We start from the raw sequence: 18,486 nt of genomic DNA on the forward strand, positions 1-18,486 counted from the left end.
TTTGCATATCAGTTATTTAGTCTTTTCGATTTTCTCAATTGTTTTTTGATTTTAGATTTTAGGTTTTTAAAAAGTAAAAATCAAATCTTATAAAATATTTAAAACAAACGAGAACAAGGCCATGCAAATCTTTATACTGGTTTAATATTTTGTTGAACTGATTATGTGCAGTGATTAGTAAAGTCCCAAATGTCACAGGAATTCAATAAAAAGAAAAATCATTCAGAATTTTTTTTTGTTTTTTTGCAAAGAAAATTGTTAAAGAACACAGGGTGTAATGTTTAAGTCAATAATTTTTGTTTAAGAGAAGATTAAGTTTAACGATTTTACACCTAACTCAGGCGCCTTTGGGCCATGCTTTTTCCACTTCCCACCCAACCGTCAAGCGCAATGCCAGCTTGCTTATCCAAACCCAGCAGCCAAACAGTGCCTATTTTGTTTTCTCCTCCAACAATAAGGAAAAATTAATAAAAGGGTCAAATACAATTTACCCCTTGAACTATGAACTTTTCTCTGGTTGCACCCTGAAAATTATTTGTTTCATCAATTACCCTGTGCAATGGTAAGTAACACCTGACAATCTCCATCAACACAATGCATCAAATTAAGATACATACTATATAACAATAATGTTTATTGGGCAAAGTTTAATATTTTCTATCATTTAAGTCATACATACATCATAAGCATATGACTAATTTAGTATTTTGATCATGAGAATAGTATTAGCCTATTAAGTTAAATAATTGAATATCTCATAAAGGTCAATAATTTAAAGTTTTATCTATCGTCTTGCAACGTGGTTCCATTATTATGACACGTGTGGCTGCACTTTTTGATCCTTCTAAAATTGCAACCGAAACGTAAAGAGAATATGTTTATGCTGGACAGCTTGACTTGGAGTTGGATCCAACTTCACATTTGCTAAGCTGAGCAACTTGATATGAAAAATAGCATATTCAATTTTTGAATTTTAGTTGAGTTATTGCTTTTTTTTTTTAAAAAAAATTGTTTGAATAGCAAAAATTACAATACTAAGCACGACAATACTCCAAACTCGTTTCATTACCAAATCCAAACTTGAGGTTAGTTATGTTCGAGTTGTTTTCAAGCCTACTCCAATCACCCTGAAATTTATAAAAAAAACTTGCCAAACTTAATCTTGAACTTAATTTTTAAATCGAGCTTGAAACTGAACTTATTTTAGGTATTAAATCAAATTAAAGCTCAAGTTACATATTGAATGAACTGATACTTGTATAGATTCAAATGCAACCTAGCTTTGATGCAATCCTGACAATTAAAAGAAAGACAAAGAGTGATTAAAAAATTAAACATTTAAGGAGCACATTGTTTGTGTGAGTCTTTGAGGGGTAATTTGAAACAATAGCACTTTTTCACGAGGCAGTTTGCAATTCACCGAAACAAGAAAAACAAAAAAAAAAAAAGAAAAAAGAAAAAAGAAAAACACTAAACCTAAACAAAACCCAAAATAAAACACAAAATTAAATTAGATTAAATTAAATGAAACAAAATAAAAATTCAACTCGTCTAAATTCTCATTTCTTTTCTACTTTTTTTAATTTCCCTCTCATCTTCTTCTTTCTTCTTCCCCTATAAATCCAAGGCAGAGGATTTCGGTTTTCAAATTAAATTTCAATTATACCAAGTTCTTTCCCTCAATTAATTCCCCCAAAAATTTCCCCCTCAATTTCGATCTCCTTCTTCTCCAGTACTAGTACCTATCGCCCCAGCCAGCTGTATCCATCCATCTACCTATACTTACAATTCAAACTTACACTATTTTTGTGTTAATTTTGGAAAATGTTCCGATTGCAGCGAGAAAAGATCAGAAAAAGATTTTGACACTTCAGTTAATTTTGATTTTTTCTTGTCAATTTTGCAATTGCGGTGGAAGAATTTATAGTGGATACAAAGGGCAGAGAAACCGTTTCATTTTTTTCTGTATTTAGGGTTTTTGAATTTTGGTGTTGTGTGTACTTCTGTTTTCCTATGGCCGATGTGTTTTCTATTATTCCCGCGTCGGTTTTGCGTAATTTGTCCGATAAGCTTTATGAGAAACGGAAGAATGCGGCTCTTGAGGTTTTTAATTTCTATTTTTTTGGGGATAATTTTTATTTTAGGGTTTATTGAAGGGATCTAAGGATGATGATGAATGTGTGTATTTGTGTAGGTGGAAGGGATAGTGAAACAATTGGCAGTGGCCGGGGAACATGATAAGATTGCGGTGGTGATTAATTTGTTGGTTAATGAGTTCACAAACTCCCCGCAGGCTAATCACCGAAAGGTGGGATTTTTTTCCCTAATAATGCCGAGTTTTGTTGATAAATTGGTGAATTGGGGGAAATTGAATGGGAATGGATCTTTTGGCGTGATTGTTATTATTATTTTTTGGTTCTTTTCTTTTTGATTTTGTTTTTTGGGGGGACATGCAGGGAGGTTTGATAGGATTGGCAGCTGCCACTGTGGGTTTGACTTCTGAAGCGGCCCAGCATCTTGAGGTATGGTTCTTGTTTATTGAATGCGTTCATTTTACTTAATCTTCTTTTGTTTATAACTGTTCTTTAGATGGTAAACAAAACTGTAGTACCATAAAAGTTGTAGTAGTACCATAAAAGTTGTTAATTGTAGTAGTACCATAAAAGTTGATTCCTTCATGTGCGTTTTTGTCGATTAACAGTAGGAGGATGATGTTAAGTTATTTTTGGTAGATGTTGTTTTTGTATATTCTTTTGGAAGCTTGGTGTGTTTATGATGCTGTGGAATTTGCTTCTAACAGTTGCTCGATGTTATGTCTTTGAATACAAAGCTTGTCATTTGAAGTGTTTTGGAGGACTTAATTAATTTAGATGCTTGCATCTGAAGTTGTAGGGAACAAAGAGTCCTGTTGTATATTCCTTTTTCTAGCTGCTTAGTACGATGGCAATTGAAAACTGGTAGCTATTGTTTTGGCTCATTTCGGTGACTCACATTATCAGAAAAGGCAAAAGATTTGCATCTATCTTTGGGCTTTTCTTGTTAATATGTGTATTTTGTCTATGAGGTGCATCTTTCCTGAGTTGTCTATGGAACTGAATTTTTGGCCGGTATTTTCAATTATTTACCTACAAATGGATCAGAAATATGTAGAGCTTGTATGCTTATAACAATTTGCAGAGATAGCATATAGGGGTTGGAGAGCTGGCAAGGAGTGTGGTGGTTTTATTGTTTTGATTTAAGTTTTTTGGTACAAAATAGTTTCTTTTGCTTGATGGTTGAAGTATAAGACACAGTCAAGTTTCTCTATATGCTTGAAGATTGCCAATATGAAGATTAATGATAAAAGCAATACAATTCAAACTTGGTATAACAATAAAGTTCCAATTCCTAAGTGCACCATACCTCCAGATTTTCATTGAACAGGTCAAAGAATAACGAATGCCATTTACCTGCCAGCAATGTTGATGCTCTATTGAGGGGTTGTGAGATCTTGTTCTATTCTAGGCACTTGCTTTGAGTAATTTAAACTGTTTTTTTTCCAAAAACCTTTTTACTGTTCGAGTTAAGAAAACTAGGTTGATAATGAGTTGTTATGTGCTTGGTGTGCATTATATTTCTCTGGATTTTTGCTACTGTTCTGCATGCTATTGGTACTTCAAGTATACAGTACAGCTTGCATCTTATATTTTTGTATAATTTCCCATGTTGGCCTTGAGAGAAAATATTTGTAAGCAATTTTTGTTTACCGAGACATCAAGTTCTACTTGAGAATATGACTACTGTTGTATCCTTTCCTGTTTCGCTTCTCCTGGTCTATATATCTTGTTATTTGCAGATATTCTAAATTATCATTTGATGAACAGATGTAATTATAAGTCAATAGTCTTTTATTGATGCCTTTACTTATCTTTGGATTTAATTTTGCAGCAAATTGTACCACCAGTGCTAAACTCCTTTTCTGATCAAGATAGCAGAGTTCGTTATTATGCTTGTGAAGCTCTATATAACATAGCAAAGGTGTAATACGAAGAGATTTTGTTCATATATGATGTCTTCTATGTATGTTGAGCTTCAGCCTCTCTAATCTCATTTTGCAGGTTGTAAGGGGAGATTTTATTGTGTTCTTTAATGACATTTTTGACGCATTATGTAAGCTTTCCGCAGATTCAGATGCCAATGTACAGAGTGCTGCCCATCTTTTAGACAGACTAGTGAAGGTAAATAAACTGAGCATTTCTATTTCCCCATCTTATCATTGGCATTAGATCTTTCCAAATGATGAGTTGCTGTATGATTTGCTTTCTTTGATTGCAGGACATAGTCACAGAGAGTGATCAATTCAGGTTTGCTTTATACTGTTCTGTCCCTTTCATGTTAATCAATAAAAGTTTTACTGCCAGAGTGAAATAATTTATTGCACTCGTATCAATACTTCATTCTCTTTGGCTTTCTCAGCATTGAAGAATTTATCCCATTGCTAAGGGAGCGAATGAATGTCCTCAATCCCTATGTCCGCCAATTTTTGGTGGGATGGATCACCGTATTGGACAGTGTTCCTGATATAGATATGTTGGGTTTCCTCCCTGATTTTCTTGATGGTAAGCTTTTACATTGTGAAGGTTAATAAAGTCTTGCTATGCCGCTTTACTTTTTCTTTCTTTATTAGAATTTACATTTGATACTAGGAGACTTGCATTAAATACTGTCTTTGTTATTTGAATATATGGACATATAGAGTATGATTTCCAATGCGTCTGATATCGATATGGTATCGTAGCAACGTAAATTCTTGGAGGGGAAGGGAAGTTTCTGGGATTGAATGTGCTTGTCCAGGTTTGGGTGGTTTTTTGGGGGGTGGGTTGAGAAGGTGGATGGTCCAACTAAACAAAATGGATCTTAGAAGCTGAGTGCAATTATTGGTGTTATCTTTTATCTAATCTGGTTGAATGTATTTGCAGGACTATTCAATATGCTGAGTGATTCTAGCCATGAGATACGCCAACAAGCTGATTCTGCACTTTCAGAATTTCTTACAGAAATCAAGAATTCTCCAGTAAGACCTTGGGGAGTAGTCAACTTTGTATATAGTTAGTGATTTACTACATGGTTGCTTTTCTTGATTGAATGAAGTCTTTGTTACATACATTGTTTCCTGCTCCTCAAATCTTGTTGAACTGGAAGCATCTTCCTTTCTGTGCATACGGTGGTAGGAAGGGATCCCTAATATTGAGATAAGAACTTTACTGTTTAATAAGTTCATCTAGTGAGATTGATTATGTTCTATTCAACATATCTTGTATTGCTCTTTGGTAATGCCACAAAATGCATTAGCAGCTTTTTTGACCTTTCTTGAAGAATTTTAGGATGGGGTTGTATAGATCTGTCTTTTGGATGTTTTTGGATTATGTATTGACATGAAAGGAAAAATCCTGTATATTCTCTTATACTGGGAATATTGTTGTTGTAAAATCCTGACTTGGCAGTGCTACTCTTGAAGTCTGTAGATTATGGTCGCATGGCTGAGATATTGGTACAGAGAGCTGCTTCCCAGGATGAGTTTACTCGGTTGACTGCTATTACTTGGGTAAGCGTTGATGCTTAGTGCTGCTGCCGCTGCTTTGCTTCTTATACGTGTATCAAATGGGAATACCATATACTAATGTGTCCATATTTGTTGAAATCAGTATCAATCAACTGCTTTACTGTGCAGATAAATGAGTTTGTAAAGCTTGGTGGGGATCAGCTTGTTCCTTACTATGCTGATATTCTGGGAGCTATTCTTCCATGCATATCTGACAAAGAAGAGAAAATAAGAGTTGTAAGTTTTTTTACTATGAATCTTCTGTTTGTATCTTCCATTTGGTATTTTCACCTCCCTTAGTTTTCCTTTCCAGTATCTATCACTTTTTCATTTTTGTATTATCTGAATTAAAGGTTGCTCGTGAAACAAATGAAGAACTTCGAGCAATTAAGGCTGATCCTGCTGAAGGATTTGATGTGGGAGCAATCCTCTCGGTTGCAAGGAGGTATAGCTAGTGGATCCTGGGTTTTGGAGTAGCTTCTTGTTGGCTACTGTGGATGCCACTTGGTTCGCTAGATGTTATAGAGCAATTCGTAAATTGGATTTTGTCCTCTGTTCTGGTATTATAATCGATATTTCCTTATAATCTGTGTGTAATGGTAAACTTGTGTTTCCTTCTTATCAGGCACTTGTCTACTGAATGGGAGGCAACACGTATTGAAGCATTGCATTGGATTTATACCCTCTTAAATAGACACCGTACAGAGGTGATTCGGATTGTCTTATTATTCCTTTTAAATGTGGACCCTTTTATGTGTTCTTAAATGGTTGTAAAATTTCATGCTTTCTGAATGGTTCTGATTTTTTGTTGCCTGAAGCTGTTACTTGCTAAAATCAATTTCCTTTTTTTTTTCTGCCTCTTATTTTTTTCACGAAGGGGATTTTTGTTTTTTTGTTTTTTAATAACTTAGAGAGTTCTTCTAAGAAATGAAAAATAACTATAACTTCTAGCTGGCGAAAATGATTACTGGAGTGAGTAAGGATGGAGTTGTCTAAGTATCCTGTAGACCTTGACTTTCATGAATTACATGGGGAAATGAAATTTTATTTTGCACATTTATGTCTATTGATGTTCACAGCCATCATGAAAGATGGCAAATCTTTTGCAATTGTTAGTTTTGATGCTATAAAGTTTGAAATCATATGTCCAGGTCTTTTAGAACAGGATTAAGATCCTTTTGTCTTTACTATTGGTCATGCTCTATATCTACCTTGACATTTCTACCAATTACCTTGATAAGGTGATTAGGCTGTTAATTTTCCTTTTTACATGGAACAGGTTCTGGCATTCCTGAATGATGTTTTTGATACACTTCTCAAGGCATTATCAGATCCATCCGATGAGGTATTTTCTTTTATGTTCTTTTTTAGGTCAAGGGATTGTCTGTTTATTAAGGCGCATCTTGTTTTGCTTTTCATTTTTTGGATTATTTGACCAAATCACCGTACGCGCTGCAATAAGGATTTGAAGCTCGTTTCATTCTAACTACCTTGAAATTGATCGATGAGAGATATTAGTTTTTCTTTTTTGTTCTTTGTGTTGAGGCGAGAGAAAGCAAAGTCCAAAGATTGTGGGTTTTTATACTAAATTAGGTACCTTTGGGGGATGGTTTGGACAAAATTTTTCTGGTGAATTCATGGATGAATCTATGATCTAGAAAATGTGTTCCAGTGTGAACATATAACTAATAGAAAGATAAGGGGTCCTGTGTAGGCTTTTGGCAGAGCAGGTATGCTTGCGGAGGGTGCTTCTCGTTATCCGAGGACCTATTTTTCCTCTTTGTGAGTTTCATTTAATTATGGGATATTTAGTTCTCAGACTTTTGGTTATACCCTTCTTACACTCATCTGCCCTTCCCTCATCTCCTTTACCTATTTCCTTCGCGGCCTTATCCTCCAATTGCCTCCTTTACTTTTTGCAGTTCACGCTATTATTAGGTATTTTCTCTTCTTTCTTCTTGGAGGGCTATCTTCCTAAACTAAAAGTGAAGTTTAGTTGCTGTTGATTGTAATTGGTGCCTGAGGATTTCTTTTGTCTAAATTCTGTAGCTCATTTTGTTAGCATATTTTTAAATTTATCTGCAGTTAGATGTCTTTTTTTTTCCTTGAAAACAATGACTGGGCAGCTTTTCCAACATACCGTCTTAATTTGCTTGAAAACTCTCTTCATTTATAATAAGCTTATTTCTTATTCAAGAATCTTTTTACTTTGTTAACCCACGACTTTTAAGATATTGCTTAAAGATAAGACGAAAGAAGAAATCATGTCCTATTTGTTACAATTTCTATGTGCATTCATTCTGTTGAAAGACTATTGATCATCGCATATACTGTAAACAATGGTCAAGAAAGTACTGATTCTCGTTATGAAACATCAGGAGATGTGAGAAGTGTCATTACCTTCTGTTTTCAGATGTTTTATATCTAAAATCCAGATGAGTTTGCACTGAACAAATATTGTTCGAAAGTCATTCAAATCAGCACTATTCAGTTGCATGTGTAATGCATATTCCTTATCTGGTGTTCTTCCAGGTAGTCCTTCTGGTGCTTGAAGTGCATGCATGCATAGCCAAGGATCCACACCATTTCCGTCAGCTCGTCGTGTTTTTAGTTCATAACTTTCGGGTTGACAATTCTCTCCTAGAGAGGCTAGTCTTTCTCCTTGAGCAACTACACTGTTTTTAAGATATGATTTTTGTTTGAAGAATGTATTGTGGTGCTAGTTGTTAGCTTAATCTTTTCTTCAATTCAGACGTGGTGCTTTGATAATCCGCCGGCTGTGTGTTCTTTTAGATGCTGAAAGAGTTTACCGGGAGCTATCTACAATTCTTGAAGGAGAATCTGATCTGGATTTTGCGTCTATTATGGTTCAGGTTTGTGGTATAAAGATCTCTTTACCACCATCCCCTGGCTGTCTCTGGTGCAAAACTGGATGGTTGTTTTATTAGCTGCTTTTACAGGATGTAATTATTGAAAAAGATTTTCTTGATTCGTTGTTTTTAATCGAGATAAATTCAGAAGATGGATTTAGGATCCTAGATGTGATTGTCCAACTTTATGTATGCTCATTTGTTTTCTTGCAGGCTTTGAATTTAATTTTGCTTACATCATCTGAGTTGTCTGGTCTTCGAGACCTTTTGAAACAATCATTGGTTACTGCTGCTGGAAAAGACTTGTTTCTTTCTTTATATGCCTCATGGTGCCATTCGCCAATGGCAATAATAAGCCTTTGCTTATTAGCTCAGGTGGGACTCTGCTGCTTTCTGGTTTTGACTTGTTACTATTGGGTTTCTACCTCCTTTGCTTTTTAATCGCTCTCAGCTCTTTTGTTTGATATGGTGACTGTAGTCATTTTAATTGATTCTTATAAGTTGACTATCTTGCTTGGATTACTTCACAGACGTATCAACATGCTAGTTCTGTCGTCCAATCCCTAGTTGAGGAAGATATTAATGTTAAGTTCTTGGTCCAACTGGACAAATTGATCCATCTATTGGAGACTCCCACCTTTGCTTACCTCAGACTGCAGGTGATGAATTTTTGCTAGTGTATTAGGGTTTGCAATGTACTTTCTTTGCAACATTTGTGTTTCTTTTCTCTTTTTTTTTTTTTTTTTGTCTTTTTTGTGATTGTGCACACTGTGGGAGCAAGGCTAATCAATATTGGAATTATAGAGAGTCCATAACTTTAGGGTGCTAATCATAAGGTTAACCCAACTGCTACCCGATGGCGGTGTTTCAAGAATTATAGGAACTTATCTTGGTATATCCTAAATTGCAATGACACCTCCGTAGGTCATTATTTCATGAACGTCCTTCATGGTTAAACTTTGTGTTTTATATTAACAGAATTTGGTGAACTAATCCGATTTGTTTCAATTTTTTGTTCTGGATTGATATTGATGGAGACATGGAGAGGGTAGCTAATTAGAATTAAGAAATATGGCAAAATTTAGAAGAGGTACTCTCTATCAGTGGATTAAAGTTTTTTGGGTAGGTCAGTATATTTGTTGAAATGATAGTTGAAGGGATTCTTGGTGAAATTAATTTTCAGTTGAGGCTATATGCTAACCCTAGTCATAAAATCAGTGCAGACTCTTTTTCATTAAATCCTTTCTAAAGTAAATAATAGATAGCGTAAGATTGAATTTCATACTTTCATTGACCACTGGGACTTGGTAATAGCTGAAGATGTGCAATAGTTTGGCAGAGGAAGCAGAAACCTCATGGTTACTAGATCATTAATAGTCTGGCAGAGAAGCAATAGACTCAATTTAATTGAACGTATATCTTATACCAATGTATGAATGAGAAGATGAGCAATAGCCAAGAGGGACATCAATTGACAGTATAAAGACATGCTGTAGTGCAATTCAGTTATAAGGTTTATGTGATTACGTCTTTTTTGTTGTAATTGAATTCTGAGACACATGTAAGAGATTATATCTATTTTAAATATTATCAGTGACTCTGAATTCTGTGTTGTTCGTTTGGTTGTAACTGGGTCCCTCATTAGTCAATTTGTCTCATTCCCAACCTTCTCTTGCTGTAAAATTTGGTGTCACATCAACTTCCTGAAACCGTATCTTCAGATTCATATTCCTCTCTCTCTCTCTCTCTCTCTCAAGTAGTGATGGCTATTAATTTTGCCTCTGCTTTTATGTGATCCATGTGGCTCACATCAGAGATGATTGATTGTCTTTGGATCACATCCAAGAAAATTGGTGGTACCTATATTGAGGAGAGAGAACAAAATTGTTTTCTTCCAATTTTTGGAACCGAGCAGTATGTTGATGACTATAATGCATTTTGATACCTCTTCTCATCCTAACGGCAATAATGTATGCTACAACCCATCTTAACCTGAATTAATATTTGAAGTACTTTCGCTTCTGCAGCTTCTTGAACCTGGAAAATACATTTGGCTTTTGAAAGCTTTGTATGGCCTTCTGATGCTGCTTCCCCAGGTACGTCATATTTTTATTTTTTTCTCACAGGAATGTCAATGTGCTTGTTGCCCAACTTTAAGCTTGGGTAGAGACTAGTTGCATATTTTACATTTCTGATTTTTCAACTTCATTTATAAACCTAGGGCTCCAGGTAGGGGTGGGCAAAAAAACCCGCCGATCCGAAAACCCGATGAACCCGATCCGATTCGATCCGAAAAATAGGATACCCGATCCGATTTTTCTTAGCGGGGCAGATGAGGGTCGGGTACCCGAAAAATCGGGTACGGATACGGATCAGAAAAATAAAAACCCGCGGGTACCCGACCCGCAGGGTATATTTTATAAATATTAAAAAAGTAGGGATCATTTTATAATTTTGTAATTTTTAATCCTAAGTGCAAGTGAAGTGGCTCGTAGCCTCATATTCTAATCCTATATGATCTACTCTTCTCATTTTTTTTGAAGAAATTGAATATTCTCGGTGAAACATGAACAAAATGAAAAAAAAATTTGTGAAACTCTGTTATAAAAATTGTTCATCCCTTTCATCTTTTTTATTTTTATTCTACCTCCATCGATCTTTCCTGCAAATCTTGCATCAATTCAATCAAAGATTTTTGTTTGGAGTCTCAATTTTTTGTTAGCTAGATAATTAAAATATTTGTGTCATTCATTTGCAATTATATCTCTTAAATTTGTCTCTTTTATTTAGTGTAAGAAATTTATTTTTCTTTTTCATCACCTTAATACCATAAGGTCTATTCCAAAGATGTAAAGAAGTTGGGGAAGATTTTTAACATTATTTTGGTTATATTTTTTTTCAAAAATAATTAGTTCTATTCAATTCTTTTCCCGAACTTGATTTCACAATTGACTTATTTGAGATGCGGTCTTGTACCATAATATCCTTGGGGAAGTTACCAAATACTTATTATCCTTGTGTTTGTTGTGTTGTAGAAGTATGAAATGTGTGAAAATGGTGATGTACTCAAAATTATTATGAAACTTCGTTTTGTCCATTAGATATTCTAATATATACTAAATTTATGAGATCGATTTGATTATTGGATGAAATGTGTGAAAATGGTAATGTATGGACTTTAATTACAATATCTCTACTAATATTAATTGGAAAAGCATGTTTTTTTATTGAAAAACATGTTGATATTAAGTAGAAAATAAATTTTTTTATTGAAAAATAGTTTTTTTTAGGGGCGGGTACCCTATGACCCGCTCCTTTTTTTCGGATACCCGCTATTCGGGTACCCGAAAATATTAGGAGCGGGTTAGGGTCGCAAAATGGCTGATCCGATATATTAGGGTCGGGTCAGCCAAATCATGTTAGGGGCGGGTACCCGACCCGTGCCCACCCCTAGCTCCAGGGACTTGTTATGCTATGAGTAATTGCCTCTATTGTCCTAGATCTGGTTATCAAATGAGCATGTGATGTCCTTGAAGAGATACTGTTGCACTAAGACTTGCAGTGTTTCATGATATTGGGAACTGCTTTCTGTCATTTTTCTTTTTTTGGGGGAATTAGATGATTTGTCAATTGCTTTTCTGAATTAGCTGCAGCATCTGAAACTTTTTAAAGTGGTTCCCATCTTTAGACAATGCTTCTAGTCCCATCTTTAGACAATGCTTCTAGTCTCTAATGTCAGGAATTTCCAAGAACCACACAAATGAAAGATGTATTTTTGTGGTAAGCCCTCAGAAGTAAGTCATCAAGCAAATTGTGCTGGACTTCAGTTGGTTTAGTGGTTTTTCTAACTTGCACAAAGATTGATTGGTTTACTTGGTTGCGACCATCTCTAAGGTCTCAAGTACTCTGCTGTAACAGCATGATGATACTGAGAGCTTGTTACAACCATGGATGGTTTGATTGATTGGGCCTGCTTATGCATAGTATCTTGTGTAGTTACATTGTCTCACTAGCAGATCGCTTTCTTGTTTTTATTGTTTTTTGGTTTTGTTGGTTTAAACGTTTCAGCCTTGATGGCAGCAGGATCTATGGGTTTCTTGGGGAGTTTGAATTTACTCGTGGCTGGTATTGTTACAGTGATGTTTGTCAATCTCAAAATGTCAATGACTTGTATTTATTTGTTGATGCAGCAAAGTGCATCATTTAAGATTCTGCGGACCAGATTGAAAACCGTACCTCCGTACTCATTCAGCGGTGAACAACTGAGGATAGCGTCATCTGGGATCCCCTATTCACTAATGAATTATACAGGGAGTGGGTCACAAATTTCTGAGGACGGTGTTATGCATGATGATCTACAAAATCCGCACAATGGAATAAATTTTGGTTCCAGACTTCAACAGTTTGACCAAATCCAGCAGCAGCATCGTATGCATGCCAAGACACAGACCCAGTCACGATACAGCTCTACTTCTTCAACAAAGGTTGGTTTTACTTGATGCAAGTTTCAAAATGTGGTCAATTTGGACAAAATTTTGGCTTCTGAAGTTCTTTAATGGTTTAAAGTTAGTGACTGTACAAATGTTAGCTGGTTCAGGAGGTTCAAAGACTGGAAGAGCCAAAGAGACCTTCAGCAGCACAGGAGCTGAGCCGGCCTCCTTCAAGGTCTTTGCGAAGAGGTCCAGGCCAACTACAACTTTGAGTCTTTTGGGTTTTTGTGATTTAGTTGAGGTTCATTATACAGCAATCTCGGTGTTAGCCGAGCCTTTTAGCATAAGTGTAAATTGTATATTCTAGGAGTTGGTTTTTGTTAAAAACTTCCAGAGGTTGTTGGGATGGTGGAAGCTGGGTTTTGGCATCCGTGCTCGGATATTTCCGAGCTATTCTTTTTTAGCGGACAGATGACGCCATGTGGTTATGTTGTTTTTATTAAAGCCATGTGGGAAGAAGGAAGAGGTAGATATCCAATTTAGGATACTTGATGAAGATTGTTTTTTAGTAATTCATCCCTTGCAACCATTAAATAAATATAAATATATCTACTTGCCTACGTGTTGACACTTTCACCTTTTTAATGATTTTTTTTTTTTTAAATTTTTGGGTTCCCAGTCTGGTGGTTTCCTTTGTCATTTGCGGTGATGATTCAGTGCTTTTACCAGGCAAGAAAACATGGATGGAAAGAGGTTTGCATTTTTTTTTTTGGTGTTGGATAGATTCAAGAAGGCGAACCTATGTACGTGCTTGAGCAATGTGGCTAAGCATTGACCAGCTTATGTGCAACGCGTTATAGATGATAATGTGGATGAATTAATTTTAGGTTTTATTTTGCTAGATGATTTGAATCGCTAATCATTTTAGACTTCGGATAGTTGACATGAACAAAATGAAGAACTGACAGATGAGAGGGTAGGTCAGAAAATTCCATTACTAACTCACACTTGCTACGTTGATCCTTCCTAATTTTAATGTGTTCTTTCAGTCTCTTGCTAATTGTGTCAGTCTAAGGTAAAGAATATGGTCATGAGAGGGAGAAATTAATAAGAGCAACTTCGAATTATGGAGCAACTTTTTTTTGAATAGGTTACTTCAATCAGGTCTACATGCAAGTTTTGGCTAATTCATGTTTTCAGCTTATCATATGAAGATTTTCACAACTTGGCCAAGTTTGAACTGTGAACTTCAGCAATCAAGCTCAATATTGCAAAGGAAAAAAAAGAAAATTAAATAAAAATACCAACATATGATAGACAAAATTATGCAGGCATGGAAGATGATTCCAATTAATTGGTGAGATGATAAATAGACAGAATCCCAGAAATTAGAGATTTTGGATTCAAATCACTTCCTTCTCCGCTTCTTAAATCTCACCTCTCACCCGTTAAAAATAAGAAAAGGACAAACACAAGTAAAGAATAAAAACAAGGTAAAACCTCAGTTGAGAATTACAAGAAAGTATTTTTGTTTTTTAATTTGTTTGTTCATGCGAAATCAAAGTTACAAGTTAGAAACACAGATTATGCTCGACAAAAACATACGACCTAGGAAAGCAAGACAGAGAGAGAATTAATTTACTCGTATTTCTCAAGCATCAGAAGCAAAAAGATACGACTTTTAAAATTACCTGGGAATTCAGTTGTGTACTAAATATTGTATAAGAAACCGAAGATGAAATATCAGGCTTTTCCTTGTCTACTGGAGAAATTCCTTGCTTCGACTTTTGGAAGGTGGAGCGTTTTTGCTTTATATAATGCTGATCACTGCGATATAATGGGTGACCAGACTCACTACTCCCTAGCAGTCGAGAAAGTGTGCTTTAAATCAGAGGACAGAAAAAAAAAAAAAGCTAAATACAATTGAAAAAAAATTTAGTTTTTTCCACCTTTTTTTCTTTTCTTTTCCTATTCGAGGGAATTTTTCCCAAACAAATTATGTATGCTTGAGGAGGTTTATGTGCTAATTTTTTTTTTGTTACTTATTGAAGTATATTTTTATCCATATGATAACGCCTAAATGAGTCCAACCATATTGAAAAAAAAAAAAACTTCTTTTTTTGGTGGGCGGGGGAAGGGTTTATTGGACCTGCTCATCTACACATTTGGATTTTCAAAAAGCTCTCTAGCAAATTAATTTTGCTAGTGTAAAACCAAATTTTATGAGAACAGTTTTTTTTTTTTTTTTTTTTTACAAATAACTATAATTTCTTCTTCTTCTTCTTTTAAGCAAGAGGGAGAGCCTTCTATTTACAATCCTTTCCCCTTACCATCCAAGTCAACCCACCTCCAATATCTTTTGTTTGCGAACACATAAAATATACTTTAATCATTGCTTACATCAAGGGACTTAATTTATGCAACTTGTTCAAGAAAATCTTCTAAAATCTTTTAATAATTTTTTGTTATAAACAAAAATTATTGGACAAAATAATTCTAAGTAAATTACACTTTAACCTCCTTTGAATTATTGCTTTTCCATATAACCCTCTTACGATTTTAAAAACTATAAATAACCGATCATGATTTGAATTAAAATATCAAGATTATTCTCGTTTAGAAATAACAATGACTGAAATTCAAAGGTACATAAATGTAGTACATATCGTACTTTAACTCTTTATGGTTTGACGCTTTACAAGAATTGTCAAGCCATTGAATGTTGCTGTTGGAAGCCTCTCATGACTGGTACAACCTGGAAGCATATACTGTAAAGTAGACCACATATATATATCTGTATGTTCATCAACCTCAACTATCCAGGCATACATTTTAAGAAACAAATTAAAGTACTACTCCATAAATGAATCTCTAGTCACCTTAAGATAATCTCCATTCAGCCCAAGGCACTTGAGTAAAGGCCAGAAGCTGAGAAGCTTGGTAAATAAGATCCTCCGATTCTGTCTATGATTTTCAACAACTCCATTTAACGACCATTTAACGACCAAATATATGCATGGTCTAACTCAGAGCAGTTAATATACTGGCTCAAAGTCAAGACCATCGTTCTGGCAAAAATTCAATATTTTCAGCGTCAAAGCAGACACACTAAAATGTTGGATACCCCGACACCTAATTATGGACAAAATGGCAAGTTTAGGCATGGTAATTTGGACGGGTGACTCAAAGGTGATTTCAAATAGTCTGAGTTCTCTGAGCATCTTGAAGCCTTCCAAGGCTGTGGGTAATGTTTTGCAAATACACTTTGAGAGGTGCACTTTGGTAAGTTTCGGACAAGAGAAAATACAAGAAGGGACATTATAAGGAATTGGATTTGAATTATTAAGAATCAGTTCTTCGGGGGCCCTGCCTTGATGAGAAGAGCAGCCATTGATCAATAACGGAATACTCTCCCGAAGGTAAATCTGGCACTTGAAGATCAAATTGGAGGATAGGACCAAGGTGTTGAAAGAGTATTTTGCTGGCCATCTTTACATGGTGTTGTTGATATTCGATGGCTGATCTATTGCCTCTAATATCTTCTGAAAATTGCTTGTGAAGCTCAATGTTTGGATGTCCAGCCCATATATATCTCAACTTTCTGGACAAAATACTAGTTCTTGCTGCATCTCGAGTAGGAATGTGTACCAATATATGATCTATAACATTGTCCGAAAGGCTTGAGATTCTATCAAGAGAACACCCTTCCGCGTCAATCCGTGTTCTTCTTTCTGTTCCCATTGGTTCTATGCTCTAAGCCTCTAACTAACAAAAGAATAATTTATATACTGATCAGAAAAAAAGATGTGTTCGGTAGAAGGCACAGGCTACAATCAATTATCAAAGTAAATCCTAAATTTTTCATTCCCCAGTTGCCAATTAAATGGAATCAACCAAGCAACTGTATCAATAGTAATACAATTGGAAAGTAAATCCGTTTAACAATGGACATTCGAACTTAAGAAAAAGAAGCTAATATAAATTTTCTCCGAAAAACAACCTTAGAAGAAGTGGGCAAGAAACCTGTTCTTGACTAGGACTATGAGTAGCAGGCACTGCTCTTGACGAAGAAGAGGGCAAAAAGCTGAGCAAAAGATAATTATTCTTTTAAGTCGCTTGACCATGCGAATTCAGACAAGTTACGAGCACAATGTTTCTCAAACATCGGAAGCAAAAAAGATACAGCTTGCATGAAAGGAAAAAAAGAAAAAACCGGTGATTGTGAAGGACTTAAATTACCTTGAAATTGGAAGTTGAGTTGTCGAATTTAATATTAGCAAGAAATCATAGATGAGAAATCAGTCTTTTCCCTGTCTATGGGAGAAATTGCTTGTTTTTGACTTTTGGAAGATAGAGCTGTTTCGCTTCCTGCTGATTACTACCATAGTAGTCGTGAAAGTGTACCTAAAAGCAGGGGACGGGGGAAAGAAAAACTGCTCAATACAATGCAAAAAAGAATTTTTAGTTTTTTTCCAACCTTTTTCCTTTATACTTTTGTTTTCTTTTCCTGTTCGAATATTTAGAAGAGTTGTTAGAACAACAATTTAGAATCTGAAAACACACATCAAGAGTATAGGTTTGATTTACTATATGGGTATGGAAACGAAGGTTACATCTTTTTTTCTTTTTTTTTTTTTTAAATAGCTTGAGGCGGGTTATGGGGTTAATTTTTTCTATTTTTTGAACTATCTTTTTTTGTGCTCATGATAAAGGCTAAAATAGTCCAATCATATTGAAAAGAAATATATATTAGAAATCTTAAAAGTACGTTTGTAAGTCACATAGTTATGGGTAATACCAAAAATTTGCTTATCTATACATTTTGATTTTCATAAAATTCTTTAGTTAAAAAATACTAAAAATTTGACAAGAGTGCATGGTAGAGATGAGTTGGACAGACTTATTTGATGCAATTTGATTGATGCTTGCTTGAAGTTTGTTTGTTCTACGAGACTTATCTAAAGGAGAAATTAATGTTTCATTAGTGATATATTTGAATCTTATAATTATTCCATACTAAATACATTATGATAAATTAATGGTACATTAATATAAGTAAGTCATAATAGTATATTAATATAAGTAAATTATAGTTGGTTATTTTATAACACATTTTCGTAAAGAGGAATTAAAGAGATATTATAAGAGAAATTAAAGCAGATAAACAAAGTAACTAACGAAAAACTTGCTTTGTGGGGGCTAAGTGCTGAAGTTCCAAATAAAAAACTAGAGTTTTTCTAGTGGATGCCCTATTGACACTTATTAACACACTTGCATTCTACTAAATTTATCATGCATATATACACACTAATAATTATTACTTTTTTTTGCGTTTATACACTTTTCCTAATTGAACCCCTTACATTTATATACTTTTTTTTTTATGAATCTTATATTTCTAAAAATCTAATACTTGATATATATTTTAACGAGTGTCTTTAGAATGCCCATTAGATGAATCGAAAAACTAACAGTTAAAGTAACAAAGTTCTGAGGTTTATGACACAAATCACTAGTCTACGGTGTTCGTATTGATGGTACAAGTCCTTTCACATTGGCAATGATTTTTATATAACTAATGGCAAGAAAATTTCCACAAACAATT

The 18,486-nt window shown here is 34.8% G+C and overlaps 1 protein-coding gene across 3 annotated transcripts; it reads left to right on the plus strand.

Annotated features, from left to right (window-relative positions):
- The first annotated feature begins 1,550 nt into the window (after window positions 1–1,550).
- Window positions 1,551–13,501, plus strand: LOC113718909 (protein VAC14 homolog). 3 transcript variants are annotated; one of them, XM_027243836.2, is made up of 20 exons: window positions 1,551–2,103; window positions 2,195–2,308; window positions 2,457–2,522; window positions 3,928–4,017; window positions 4,098–4,217; window positions 4,315–4,343; window positions 4,456–4,598; window positions 4,959–5,053; window positions 5,498–5,584; window positions 5,711–5,818; window positions 5,935–6,026; window positions 6,207–6,288; window positions 6,861–6,926; window positions 8,114–8,229; window positions 8,334–8,454; window positions 8,665–8,826; window positions 8,982–9,110; window positions 10,479–10,547; window positions 12,642–12,935; window positions 13,049–13,501. In XM_027243836.2, the coding sequence occupies exons 1-20, from the start codon at window positions 2,014–2,016 to the stop codon at window positions 13,151–13,153; spliced, it is 2,178 nt and encodes a 725-aa protein (XP_027099637.2). In that variant the 5' UTR covers window positions 1,551–2,013; the 3' UTR covers window positions 13,154–13,501. The 3 variants fall into 3 exon arrangements, with proteins under 3 accessions (XP_027099637.2, XP_071926438.1, XP_071926439.1); XM_072070337.1 differs by having other exon boundaries at window positions 1,611–2,103; window positions 13,018–13,501; XM_072070338.1 differs by having other exon boundaries at window positions 1,611–2,103; window positions 13,040–13,400.
- Window positions 13,502–18,486: the final 4,985 nt, after the last annotated feature.

This window comes from Coffea arabica, chromosome 11c (genome assembly GCF_036785885.1).
Source record: "Coffea arabica cultivar ET-39 chromosome 11c, Coffea Arabica ET-39 HiFi, whole genome shotgun sequence".
Lineage (NCBI taxonomy): Eukaryota > Viridiplantae > Streptophyta > Magnoliopsida > Gentianales > Rubiaceae > Coffea > Coffea arabica.